We start from the raw sequence: 14,535 nt of genomic DNA on the forward strand, positions 1-14,535 counted from the left end.
GTGTCCATATTTTAGCATCTTTTAGTCTAACCTCTACCATAAAACCAGCAACCAGAATAGACTCTTGTTTTTCAATGGGCATAATTCTCTCTTATCTATGTTATACAAAACTTATAACCCTTCTTTCTCCAACTGTCCACTAAAGCCAAACAGAAGTGTTTGGGTTTTCCCTGAATTCTGTTTCTCACTCCTGAGCAAAATGAATTACAATATGGCCCTATCAGGCCTTGTTTGCATTCACAAAAATTGGCAAAATGTTGTGAATATTATTTTAAGGGATAGCCATTGCTTCTGGGACCAAAAGGGCATTGGCTTTTTAATGGGAACAAAAATGCACCCTGCCATCAGCTACAGTTCATTGGTTAAGCATCATCGATTTAATTCTGATTCGCTAAGTGGTTATTAAAATACAAGCATTTCAATAGGAGGTTCCCTGGAATGGGCGTTTTGCTTAGTGAATGAACTCGACATTCACAGATGAAATGCTGAATCGTAACAAAGAAAGCAGGGTCAGAGTGAAAAGTAAGGTTTACACTGGTTTAGGCCTTGCCGAGGCCAGTTAGCAGTATTGCAGGCAGGAAGGTCTGGGCGTGGAGCCGGGCGGCGTCCCAGTGACGAGAGGGGAGCAGTGTGCACCTCACACGTCCATTCAACAATGTGCAAGTGTTAGAGAATTTTCAGAGAGGTAAAGAAGCGCACAGATGACTCAGAGTGAAGTCTTCGCTGTACAGAGAAGGAAACCGGGGCTGAGCGGTTAAAGGGCCTTTCCTAGGCCCCGTGAGGACGGCCTAGCGCGTCCTGTGCCAAGTCCAGAGACAGTGAGGCAACCGCTCCTCCTGCACACGCCTCCCACCCCCGCCCCAGGCTATCACGTCGGGCGCAGACACGCTCTGGTCCTGTTTAGAAGTCCCTATCCGATTCCCAATCACCTAAACACGCGAGGAGATGTGACCAGTAACCTCCCCTGCGGCCCAGCTGTTTCATTCATGTTCTCGCTCTGCAGTGATTTGTCTGCTTTTTCATGACCCTGTTATAGACCCGTGACAATTCTTACAGGAGGGGAAAAAATCCTATTTCCTCTTCTCACCCATCACCTTGAAGAATGATATGACACTTTAGAGGCCCACGTCTCATTTCTATTTATTCTCTCCTTCGGAAGAACCTGAGAAAACCTGAGCGCTTAAGTTTTCATTACACTCGTCTTCGAAGCCTCTTCAGAAGAGGGCCATGGGATCTGGGGGCTGGAAAGGGGCTTTGGGGGTGATCCAACCGAGCACACCCATTTGGCAGTTCAGGAAACTGAAACCTAGCAATGGTTAAGTGACTGGGGTCCCGCAGGTAGAATGTGGCGAAGAATCCTGGTCGTCTGATATCTAGACCGAGACTAGTTTTACTACCCATTCAGGGAAACACCTCGGATATGACAGTTGACTTATCTGGTACCATTCTGTGCTTTCATAGCAAAAGCCCCAGCTTTGTCTTTATTTGAAACTGTCGCCTATAATAATAATAATGCAGAAATGACACTAAATATCCTAGAATGCTTAAAGTTGTCATTGGTGTTTAATGAAGGTAGGTCCTGTGTCTGTTTTTGTAACTGCTACAGATCCTTATAAAATACCCGGATGTCTAAGACCCCCCACGGGACAGTTGATTGATTGGTGTCGATCATGCCAATAACTGATGTGAACTGTTTCACTGCTGACCACCAGTTGTGAGTGTTACGGTGGCTGGAATGGACTGACGATGCTCTGGGCCGGTGTCTCTACCACGCGGGCTAACACGGAAAAAAACACGGCGGCGACTACATTTTTACTTCCATTAGAAATCATTCGGGTTGGAGGTTCACACAGCTCAAATCTGAGACAATTGTCACTCTTACACTTCCCTTTTTTCCAGAGTGATCTATTCTCACAGTTTTGGCCGCAGAAAAATGACTAGCAAATTGTGTAAAATTCAATGTAGCCGTCGCCTCAAAAGAAAGCGGCCTGGATGGCATCTCCGACTCATCTGTTTTACTGCTGAGAGACAGAAGTTTGTGTCGGTTACTGACCCTGACATATTAACAATGGGATTCATCACCTGTAGTCCCTCCCACAGGGCAGCAAGCAGCGTTATAATCTTGGCTTCGCTACCAAAATATTTGGGTGGCAATTAAAATTCCACGAGTGCTCTTATTTGAACTTCGCGTTGTTATGCATTTGAGGAACAGGAGACTGGTTATTTATGCATTGGCTCAGGTGTATTTGGAAAATAAAGTATGGAAATGAGAAGAAGTCTTCTTTATGTTAAATGTTCACAGTGTGACTTTCCATAAGGCTTATTAAATAATATACAAATAGCTACCATTCTGCTGAAATGTCACAGTCGATACATTAATAATCGCACAGAAGGGAAAGGGCCCCAAATGGGAAACCATCTCCATGACCTCCTATATCTCTTTTCCAACGAAAACTTTCCTTTTTTTTTTTAATAGAAAAAAGTTTCATTTCTAAAAGAATATAAAAATAGAAAATGAACCAAGACAGCTTTGACATGTATCCTTCTGGAGGAAACTCTATAAACATTAGAGGAAACACTATATATCTTCAGGAGTGTGCTTGGTCTCGCCACGCGAACACTAAATGAACATGAAACAGAGGGAGAATATCACGTATAAACTGTGGGAAAGCATAACTCAATGCTGGATTTTAGCAAGACAGACAACTTAAACATATAGTAAATACTGATAGCATTTTTTTTAAGTTCAGCTAACACCTGCCTACGAGATTAATTTGCAAATCTAGCATTTTTCATCAAAAAAATAAAAGCATGTTGAATCAAGCAAGGCACATTTCTTTTAGGCAAGCCTGCCTCTGACGTCATTCATGCCGGCACAGTGTCATTTTGCTTCCTCTCGTGTGCAGGGGCTGATCTGGGTCCGAGAGCCTTTGGTACAACACACAGCCTCGCAAATAAAGGCGCACGTGAGCCTTTATTAGAAGACAACGCGACTATAGCTCCCGGCTAAACCCAGTCCAGTAATTCTCCGCAAGAAGAGACACAGCAATAGCTGGCTTGTCGGAAACATTCCCGTTTTCTTTGTCAGCCACACTGATTAGTTTTTGGATCACTGAATTTCACCAAAATGTCAAAAGGTTGAAATGATGCCCTGACATGTGTAATGGTCTTCTTTATCTCTTGATGAGTTATACTGCACGCCATTGGAAGATCCTCGGAGCTATTTCCTCTACAGAAAGCATTTGTAAGGGACAATGTTATTTAGCGTCAAGTGCTGGCCGACTGGTCACCGGCGACAGCAACAAACCCGGCACTGCGTTCTTGAGCTAGACAGTGAAAACCTGAGCATCCTACTGGTCTACGCGGCTCGCCGGCTCTGTATGCGGGCTCTTCAGGGATCTGTTGACAGAATAAACACAACAATTTACTGTATATTTAGTTTTTTAAAAATCACAGACCTGCCTGGCCGGCGTGGCTCAGCGGTTGAGCATCGACCTAGGATCCAGCAGATCGCGGTTCGATTCCCGGTCAGGGCACAGGCCCGGGTTGCGGGCTCGATCCCCAGTCGGGGGCGTGCGGGAGGCAGCCGATCAATGACTCTCATCATTGATGTTTCCATCTCTCTCTCCCTCTCCCTTCCTCTCTCTGAAGTCAATAAAGATATATTTTTAAAAAAATCATAGACCTTCCATCAATATAAAATACTCCATCCATTATACCTTTTTTTTGGAGAAAGAATCGAAACTTCGGTGGTGTTTCTTTCTCAACGTTACCCGGAAAAGTTCAAGCAATTTAATCTTTTAAATGCATTAACCACATACTGAATGCTTTTAATTTATAAGTTGGAAAAAGTTTCAGAGTATCCTGAAATGATGAACTCTTCCCCCTTATTAATAACAACCTCCAAATGCAGTCCAGACCAATGTGATTATTTGCTTTCCGAGCAGGAAAACATATCTGCATCTTTAGAATCGTCTGAAAGGTTTGGGTGCCTACTGTTTTTTGGAGAAGTGTATGCATTGATTTTCTCAATGTTCTGGAGAGCGGGGGGGGGGGGGGGGGGGGGGGGAAGGGAGGGAGGGAGGGAACAGTCTCTAGTGAGTGTGTGGAAACCGTATTCTAGGTGCCAGAGATGTCATCCCTGTAGTTTATCTTGTCGTTACAAATGACCCTAAAATCTGCTGATCTACGAAAACAGCACTCTAAAAACCTGTCCATTTTTGTAACCCTACCATCCAACCTGACCAATACATTTAAAATCAGGCTATTTGGTAAGAGAGGCCATTTAACCAGCAAGGCCGTGCCTACAGGACCGCCAGTCTTTCAGGTGACGCGCGGGTGACACCCCTAACGCCTCTTCAGCCAGCATCCACAGTCACGAAGACCCCGGGACACCTGAGGGCTCACTACTCACGGGACTAAGAGAAGGGCTGGGAGTCCCTGGAATGCCCATGGGGCCGGGGGCCCCGGGCACCTCTGTTCGTTCTTCCTGCTGTGCCACTTGCGCCCAGCAGTCCACAGGCACATGCTGAGCGTCACTTACAAAGAGCACCCCTGGGCTCCCAGGTAGGCAACCTGGTCCCTGCCAGCACCCCCTTCAGGGGCCCGTGGTGCTGGGAGTGCGGCTCGCATGACGCGACCTCTAAGCCGTTTCTGTGAAGGCTTTCCACTCCGAGACGGGGCCGCGCTTGGTGCGGAAAACCTTGCGGCACCCAATGGAAACCTCCTCCGGGGAGTCGGTGACGGCAGGGATTTTGTCCCGAGGAGCAGGGTGAGGAGTGTGGGCCTCACAGTGATACCGTGAAGCTCAGACACACAACATGGCAATTCTGTCTGCAGTTTTAAAGCACTCAAGTCGGGATGCTCTTCCCTTCCCCTCCTCCCTCCCACGAATAAATATTAATTAAGCACCAACTTTATTCCAGGTCTGGGGGGGAAACGGTAACAACAGACGAGACAAGAATCCTTGCCCTCAGGGAAGGGAAAGAAAGATGCACAATAAGCAAAGTAAGTAAAATGTGTAAAGTTAGAGGAGAAAATAAAGCCGAGAAAGGGTCTAGCAGGGGCTGTGGATGCTGCTGCTTTAGACAGAGTGGCCGGGGAGGGCTTGGCTGAGACGGGGACCCCGAAGGAATGGATGGAGGGGGCCCGGCGACATCAGCTGCCACAGCAGCCAGGCAGGGGGGCAAAGCACAGAGACCTGCGGTGTGTTTGGGGAAGGAAAGGCCACGTGGCTGCCACACGGGATCTGATGGGACAGGAGTGAGAGGAGGCGGGGGGGCAGGGCCTGCGGGCCCCCCTGAACCCCGTAGTTCCTACTCCAGGGAAACGGGGAGCCAACCGGGGGTCTTGCCACAAGGAGGTGGCGTGGCCTGGAAAGTCTGAGCAGGATGGCTCTGGCTGCTGTGCAGAGAACAGACTCAGGCAGGGCTCGTCTCCCAAATCAAATCATATGTTTTCATTTACGGAAGATGTTTAAATGCATAAAAATAAGAGTCTTAGGCGTCAGAGAGGGTTTTCCTAAAGAACAGTTTAAAATAAACTTGATGAGAAACAAGTGACACAGCACGGCTGTGAGACATGGGACACGTAGGTACACGGAACTTTCATTTGAAAAAGTCGGTGGGGCTCTCAAGAGATTCCCGCGAGCCGCGGCGCTCTGACGGCGCCAGCGCGGTGGGCCGGGGGCCCGGGGCGGGACGACCGCCTCCACTGCCTACGGCCCCCGTGCGGGGGGAGCCCTGCATCTGCACACCTGGGGCCCCGGGTGCACAACAGTCTTCAGCTGTGACGAAACGTCAGTTTTTGGTTCATTTCAGTGCTGTCTTACTAACCACCAGAAGCACCCCAGGATTTACGTCTCAGGTCATTTACAAAGGTAAGCAGCAACGACAACGCGGCTCCCCAGAAAACGAGGCAGCCTCCTTCCCGGATCGTTTCTCTAATGCCTGTGATGGCGACTGGAAATGCAAGGAAAAAACACACCCAGGACAGAGAGAGAGAGGGACAGAGAGAGAAACAGGGAGCGAGGCCATTCAAATGTCTCTTTGGAAAATGTTTTTTCTTTCCATTTCAAGGGCGAAATTAATTTACGGCATCACTGAAAACAAAGGCAAACATGTGCAAACTTTCTAACCTGTCCGACTCTTTAAATGATATCCCAGGGTGAACACAGTTTACAGCACTGGCCATTTTCTGGCAGGAGGTGAGGAGCTGAGTTACTTAGCGAGGCTCGGGCTCTGCGCGGCTTCCCCTCCCTTCTTCCTGCCTCCTCTGATCTGCCCTCCCTCCAGGGTTATTAACCACACCCTGCAGGTTGTGAAAAACAAGCAGTTTCATCAAACACTGCCAAACCAAACGTAGGCCATCAGTTGGACAACAGCAACAGGTTCACCCTTCTTAGTTTGAAAGGCCGAATACAAGACCAGCGAGAGCGGAAACCCAGCCTACGGCAGGCCCTGGAGCTCCTCACCTGTCTCCCAGTGCAGCCGAGTCCTCGGGCTGGGGGCACTGTGCTTCTCCGCACTGCTGAGTGGGAGGGGTATCACTTTTATCGGCAGCTGAGAGGTGGGAAGGACTTGGAAGGTGCTGCAGAAAATGTTGAAATGTTTAATGTGTAGAGGTCAGTCAATGACAGTTATGATTCTCCCAGGACTAGACTACTGGTAGGTATTATATATATTGAATTTACATACCATCAGCAAAGCAATTACTTGAGTATGTGATTACCAAAGGGGTAAATAACATGTTTTAGGTCAACAAACCATAACTCTAAATTTCTTCCTACTGTGCGTTTAAAATGTCAACCCCGGGATTTTATTTCGAAGTTTAGAAATAACTGATGTAGCACATCCCTCTTATGTGTGGCTGTCTGTGATTATGTCACTGTATTTGGTGGGCATTTAAATTTGGTAATGCCGTAAAAGAATCTCAGAGGGAAGGGAGGAGGGAGGTGGGAAGAATTAACTAAGAACTCATATGCATATGTGCACAACCCATGGACACAGACAATAGTGGGCGAAGGCCTGGGAGGGAGGCGGGGTGGAGAGGGTCAATGGGGGGAAAAGGGGGATATCTGTAATACTTTCAACAATAAAGATAAAATTTTAAAAATAATTAAAAAATAATAAAAAGAAATAAAGTAGTAATAATGTTTTGTTTATCTCTAGATTCCCCAGCTGCAGGGTACAGGGGTTTCCCCCAGGGTGTGGCTGGCTGTGCACCGATCCAGCCACCCCTCCTCCGAGGAACCTGAGGTGCACACGGACGGGGTGGGCGCCGTCCGGCACCCGAGACATGCAGCTGAGCTCAGCAGTGAAGTCTGTGGTTTGGCAAAGCTGCCTGGCTGTGCAAACTTAGGGTCATTAGCATTTTGCTCTAAGCCCAAATCGCTATCCATTTTCATTTTACTGAAATGGATTTTGGACAGGAGAGAAAGGGCTACAGCTATTTTGTGGGACAAAATTATATTCTAATGTTTTCTCGAGGACAGACGCTCTTATAAAGCCGCAGTGTCACCAGTTTCAATGAACTGGCATCTCCTGCTCTCAGCCCTTTTGTTCTAAGTAATTTCTCCCTTCTTGGTAAGAGAGAGTCAAAATGTTTACACCACCTTCTGGCAGGGATTTCTAGCAGCCTGAACGAAGTCTAAGACAACAATCTGCCTACTACTATCATCTACTGTAGATGAAAATTAACCTTAAAGCTGAAAAACACCCATTGTCCTAGCAGTTACCACTACTGTGGCTGATTATTCTTTCTGAGCATAATATCAAATCCAGAAAAATCAATCATATAAGAAAATAATATTTTCTTACTGGAAAAGTCCACCTCTTCATCCAATTTAAATAACATATATTTGATCCCTACGGTTTAAAAATATCTGACCATTAGGAAAGGGTTAATTTTCAGGATGCTGAATGAAATAGGTTTCTGGAGATATGTTCACTACAGGAATTCATTAATCAGTAACGGGCTGAAGTCAAACCTGAAAGCATAAGATTTATTTTCTCAGTGTCCTTAAGTCATCCAATAAAAGGCACAGGGGTTTGGGGCTCAGAATGACCTGGCTTGACATTATAGCTGGGTCTCTTGCTAGCTGTGAAATCTCAGGGAAACCATTTGACCTTAACCATCTATTTCTACCCTCCTATGATGCGGCTAATACCACCTACCTTGCAGAGTTGAGAAGAGTCAAGGACATAGTGACCCTTAATAAATGATAATTATTATTGTGATGTAGAAAGCAAATAGGAAGACACTGGTTATGTATTTCATATCATTCACAAAGTTCAGTATTAATGACACTGAACTAATGATTATAAGAATAATGTAATCTCTTAGCAAAATAACATAATGCAATAATGTGATCTCTTAGCAAAATCTCTTCTGTGTATCATGCAATTACCTCTTCTAAGTATTATACCTGTATCAACATTTGATATTACAATCACCCTATGAGGTACTATTTATTATTCTCATTTTAAAAATAAGGAAACTGAAGCACAGAGAGGTTCAGTAATTTGCTCAAGGTCACACAGCAGAATCAGGATTCGAATCCCGGTAGCATGACTGCAGGGCTTATGCATTAAACCATTTCATTAAAAGCCTAAAAAATAACACTAATGTAAGATAATAGCCACTCCACTCATCAAATACAGATTAAATACATACAAGATGCTACATTCTGTACGAGGCACAAAACCTACAACCTTTAAGAAGCTGACAACATGGCCACTAGAAGCAATCATGCTACCTCAAAGTTAGGACTCAAAAACCATATTTCTCTGCATTTTTTAAAAAGGGTCTCCTTTATATTACTGTTAACTAAGAACCATACGACTCCAAAAATTATGGCACAACCATTAATTACTTGCAGAACTCACCAGGGTTTCTACATCTTCTGGAAAATACAAATAAAACCATGACTGCACTTCGTTCATCTTTATGTTAAGATCTTTTAGAAACAGCCACAAAATTTATCCTTATGTTCTTACTATAGTGTGTCTCACAAATAACCACCAAAATGGGTCAGAAAAGGAATTTCTGGTCACTAACACCACCAAAAATTTGGTCAAAAGGTAGATCAATGTTAAAAGTAACTCAAACAAGTAGCAAAGGGAACTAGGTAAAAAGGTCCTATTTCAATGCCCACAGATAAGAACAATGACTCTGTGATCGGGTCTGTAGATTTCTTTTCTCTTCCCCTCTTAGAGTCTTAATCATAATTTTCCAGTCTCAAGTGCATAAATAATAAGGTAAGTAGGCTTCTGACGACCTGAAAATACTCCATGAGCTTTAAAATAGGGCTACTCTCATTTACTCTAGGATACAATAGTTACAACCCATCAAAACCAAAAAATAATTGTGGATAATATACAGCATGGGGCGAACGTAGGTTTACAGTTGTGAGTACCCGAAACACAGTTTATTCTTGTATTATTATTTGTCACTGTACTATTTTCCATATGCACAACTGTAAACCTACTTTTGCCCCACCCTGTATAATTGTGGAAAATATACAATGTCTATAATGCATATAAAATTATTTGTTAAACTAAAATGCTGCCTTTATTGCAATTGAACCATTTTTGTTTCAAAGAATTGTCCTTCCACATGCTAACAAATAATTATGTAAGTTATGGGAACAGTAATCTAATGACAGTAGCTTCTGTGTTTCATTCCTTGTCGAGGGAAACAGGTTGTTCAGGAGCCAAGTGGGTTAGTAACAGGAATGGCACCATTTTCAGTTCAGTTGGGGTGAAGGCTGCTCTAAACAGCAATGACATTCCCCTCCCCACCCCTTTTCAGGAAAAATGGGAACCAAAGGACAGTTAGCACCATGGGAATCAAATGGAAAAAGGTGCCCTAAATGCTCTTTAGAAGGCACCCGGCAGGTAATTAAGACAGAACGACTGGTTTTGCAAGTATCACGGGTGTAGACACCAAGGGCAGTTCCCTGCTCCCCGGGCGAAGGGCGAGCTCCCCGCAGCCCCGCCGCTCACCTGGTCCTGTCCGTCTTCCGCGGCCTGGCGCTTGGCTGGCGCTTGAAGGCATTTCCCCCAAGATCTGGTCACTTCCCATCCCTTCTTTGCGATCGTCTGCAATTCCCTCAGTTAAGAACAAGCATCCTTCAGAGTTTGCAATTTTATTTAGCTGTGACGGTGACAGTGCTGTTGTGGGATCTGTTTTTTGTTTGTTTTTTTAAAGAGGACATCTGAAGGTCCCTTGTAGTAAGGTTTCAGGTACACTGATTGACTCTTTCGTTTACTTATGCACAGAACACTTTTCTATCTGCTTTTTCATTTCATTTGTCAGCTGGAAACTTCTTGGAGAAAAAAAAACAGTAGAGAAGCATCTTTTGAAATTATTGCCCAATTACTCGAATTTAATTCACATCAAGCCCGACTGCGGGTGAATACCTAAAATCCCAAAGGTGATCTTTTCCCTCTCTCAATTCGTCATTTTAGGATGATAGCAATGAGTTTTTTATAGCAAAAAAATAAAAAAATAAAAATATGCATTTAGTGAGTCATTTCACCCCCTTGGAGTCTCCGACTTCACTTCATTTGTGCGGTTGATTCAAACCCTGGTTTTCCCCATGAAATCGTGTCAGTCGGAACCGGCTGGAAAGGTTACTGTGGAAACGGCAGGGGCTAAGGGGCGGGGACAGAGGACGAGAGATGCCATGACAACCTGTGTCGGGTTTCCCAGGAAACGCAGGTTGCTATGGAAACTGCATAAGTCGGGTCCGAATTAGTAACTTCCGCTGAAAGGAGTATCTGCCACTTTAATCTTCTTGTGAGACTGTAGCCGCTCCTCTCTCAGAGGCAGTGGGAAACGTGTTAGTTTCCGCAGCACTGGCAACTGTTTCTAGCGGCGGAAACATGCGCGCGCGCGCACACACTCACACACTCACACTCACTCACACACACACACACACACACACACACACACACGTTCGCAGGCATCTGAGTCTCATACTTTCAAAATGCCTAACAAGCCCCAAAGCGTTAAAGGAACTAGTCAGATCAGGACATCTTGGTCATTTCCCTTTGTTCAAAGCCGTAGAGATCCTTAAAATTCTGGGAAGGGGGGGAGGGGGGTTTCCAAATAGCACAGAAATTCCAGTCGAAAGCCAAATAAACTTACGGTGGGTTTATAAGTCTTTTCGATTGGACTTCCCATCCACACAACCACAGTGTCGGCGATCGAACTACAACACCCTCGATGACGCTGGAAGGTCCCTGAAGCCGAAGCCTCCTTTACGCACGCGCCTGCTTTACTTAGTAAAGAAACAACTGTCTTTTAATTCTGAGGTTAAAGTTACTCTAACTGTCTTTTAGTTTCATTTCCTCCCAGGATGTACAGGTTTGTTTGCTTTTTCCCCCCCCACATAGGGCGTGTAGGAGAAATCAAGTTTAAAGTTTGCTGTTTGCAATAATAAGGGGGGGGGGGTGAGCTGAGAGAACGCAGCCCGCTTGCAAAACTGACACCTGTTTCAGTGCCAAGCAGCAGGGGGAGCCAAGGGCGTGTGCTTTCCGCGTCTGTCCTTTCCTGGATAGATGGATGGATGGATGGATGGATGGTCTGGAAATGTGGAACACAAGGGCCAACGCAGACCAAGGGGGCACGGCCCACACAGTGCCGAGCCCAGCGCGCCACCGGTGTCACGGATTAAACATCGGTGAATATCTTTTTGATGTTGACGCAGGGGTTGGGGTTATTGTTCGTGGTGCACGCGGCAGTGGAATTGCCCGTCTTGAACGGGGTCTGGGTTTGGAAAGCGCTGTGGTTCATCCCCCCCTCTTCGATCACCATGTACTCCGACTTACTCAGAGTGGAGTTGCTCCTGGTCTTCCCGAGCTCCTCGGCCGACGCCGACAGGTGCTGGCAGCTCCCCACGTGCATGTACTGGGCCTGCTCTTCCCCCTCCGTCTCCCGGTGGTAGAAGTAGTTGAAGTTGGAGACGATGACCGGCACGGGGAGCGCGATGGTCAGGACCCCCGCGATGGCGCACAGCGACCCCACAATCTTGCCCCCTATGGTCACCGGGTGCATGTCCCCGTAGCCGACCGTCGTCATGGTGACCACTGCCCACCAGAAGGCATCGGGGATGCTGCTGAAGCGCGACGTGGGGTCGTCGGCCTCGGCGAAGTAGACGGCGCTGGAGAAGAGAATGACGCCGATGAACAGAAAGAAGATGAGCAGCCCCAGCTCGCGCATGGACGCCTTCAGCGTCTGGCCCAGGATCTGCAGCCCCTTCGAGTGGCGCGACAGCTTGAAGATGCGGAAGACCCGCACCAGCCGGATGACCCGCAGGATGGCCAGCGACATGGCCTGCTGCCCGTTGCCCTGGCGCTCGGCCAGCTCCGTGCCCAGCGTGATGAAGTAAGGGATGATGGCCACGATGTCTATCAAGTTCATGATGTTCCGCGAGAAGGTGGCCTTGCTGGGGCAGGCGAAGAAGCGCACCAGCAGCTCGAAGGAGAACCAGATGATGCACAGCGTCTCCACCACGAAGAAGGGGTCGGAGAAGCTGGAGGCGCCCGCGGGGCCCCCCGACGTGCCGTTGCCCGCCGCCTCCGGGCGCTCCTGCGAGGCGAAGTCGCCCCTCTCGTCGCGGAACTCGGGCAGCGTCTCCAGGCAGAAGATGACGATGGAGACCAGGATGACCAGCACCGACACGATGGCGATGCCCCGCGCCGGCCCCGAGCTCTCCGGGTACTCGAAGAGCAGCCACACCTGGCGCTGGAAGTCGCGGCGGGGCAGCGGCCGCTCCTCCTCGCGCAGGAAGCCCTCGTCCTCGCGGAACTTCTCCATGGCCTCGGCGCCCAGCCGGTAGAAGCGGATCTCCTCGGAGAAGACGTCGATGGGCACGCTGACCGGCCGGCGCAGGCGGCCCCCCGACTGGTAGTAGTAGAGGATGGCGTCGAAGCTGGGCCGGTTGCGGTCGAAGAAGTACTCGTTGCGGAGCGGGTCGAAGTACCGCATGCGCCGCGCGGGGTCGCCCAGCAGCGTCTCCGGGAACTGGCCGAGCGTCTTGAGCTGCGTCTCGAAGCGCAGCCCCGAGATGTTGATCACCACGCGCTCCCCGCAGCAGTCCTGGTCCCCGGCGGCCGGCAGCGCGGGCGGCAGCGGCTCGTAGCGGTCACGGTCACCGCCGCCGCCGCCACCCTCGGGCGGGTCCCCGCCGCCGCCGCCCGCCTCCGGCTCCAGCAGGTGGTCCCCGGGCACCACGGTCATGTCGGGCGGCAGCTCGGGGCCCGCGGCCGACGCGGCGGAGCCCGGGTTCACCAGGGTGCGGGCGCCGCGGGCGCCGCGGGCGGGGCGCGGGGGCGGGTGGGCGCGGGCGCGGGCGGCGGGCGGCGGCGGCGAGCTCAGCAGGCTGAGGTGCTCTTCCATGCGGCGGGGGCCCGGCGCCGCGCGGGGCCCGGCGTCCTCCTGTCGCTGCCCGCCCGCCCCGCCGCACCCGCGCCCGCGCCCGCGCCCGCGCCGCCTCCGCCCCGAGCCCAGCCCGCCGCCTGTTGCAGCCGCGCTGCTGGGGCCGCTGCTGCCGCTGGCGCCGCCGGGCTCCGTCTGGCTGTGGCGCGGCCCGCGGGCTCCGGGGCGCACAGAGACGCCTCCCTCCGCCCCCGCCCGCGCCCGCGCCCCGCGCGCGCCCGCCCGCCCTCCGCGGCCCCTCGGGGTCCCCGCCCACCGCGCGGGCGGGCGCGCGCCCGGCCCCGCCCCGCCCCTCGCTGCGGCCCTGCGGCCCCTCTGAGCCACCCGGAGCCCTCCTTTGGCACCTCGGTGTCCCCCCCCTCCCCGGGCTCTTCCGGCCCTGGGCTCAGCCGGCTGCGGGGGGAGTGGGGGGGTCAGCGTGCCCGCAGTCGCGGCCCCGCCAGCGCCAGGCCTCCTTGCCCCGCACTCTCCACCTGGGCGGGCGGGGGAGGCGGCTCGGCGGAGCCCAGGGGGAAGCCGGTGGAGACGGGCGAGGAGGGAGGGTGGGTGGGGATGTGCCCCGGATCCCCGGCCATGTCCAGGGAGGGGGTGGCAAGCCCGGTGGGCGCCCTGGGGAAGAGGCGAGTCTGCGCCCAGCATCCAGAGCCGGCAGGAGGTGGAAGGCCTCCGACAGGGAGGGCTCTAGATGTCCTAGCTCCTGTTTGGGGGAGAAGCTGAAGGGAGTCACCGGGGCTGGTGAGTCTGGCACCCGGAGTCCGAAGAAAATGGGTCACTAATGGCATCCAGGGCTTCTGCAGGGAGTAGGCACAGGAGCTTTCATAGCTGAGGTTCCAGGCGCCGGGAAGAGGCAGGGACCACGGGTCTGGTTGGGCCTGGGGAGGGCAGCCTGGTCTTCACAGGCTGTGAGGTTTCCTGTCCGTGGGAAAATAAGAGGAATGCGACCAAGGAAATTCACGTCCGGTCTTAAGTCTGTGGTGGGAGGGACAGGAGGGAGACCTGTCCCCAGACCCTCACTTCATGTTCCACTGCTGGCCTGTGGTAGGGGAGTTGCCGCGCTCCAGTCGAAAAACGGGGAGAACATTCGTGCCAAAA

The 14,535-nt window shown here is 50.4% G+C and overlaps 1 protein-coding gene across 1 annotated transcript; it reads right to left on the reverse strand.

The window, feature by feature from the left end:
• Nucleotides 1-10,214: 10,214 nt before the first annotated feature.
• Nucleotides 10,215-13,404, reverse strand: KCNA3 (potassium voltage-gated channel subfamily A member 3; the record flags this gene model as incomplete). Its single annotated transcript, XM_081121953.1, has 1 exon — nt 10,215-13,404. One exon carries the CDS (start codon nt 13,402-13,404, stop codon nt 11,677-11,679), a length of 1,728 nt encoding a protein of 575 aa, XP_080978079.1. The 3' UTR covers nt 10,215-11,676.
• Between the last annotated feature and the right edge of the window lie 1,131 nt (nt 13,405-14,535).

The sequence above is a fragment of the Miniopterus schreibersii genome (genome assembly GCF_964146895.1).
Source record: "Miniopterus schreibersii genome assembly, chromosome: 19".
NCBI classification, from domain to species: domain Eukaryota; kingdom Metazoa; phylum Chordata; class Mammalia; order Chiroptera; family Miniopteridae; genus Miniopterus; species Miniopterus schreibersii.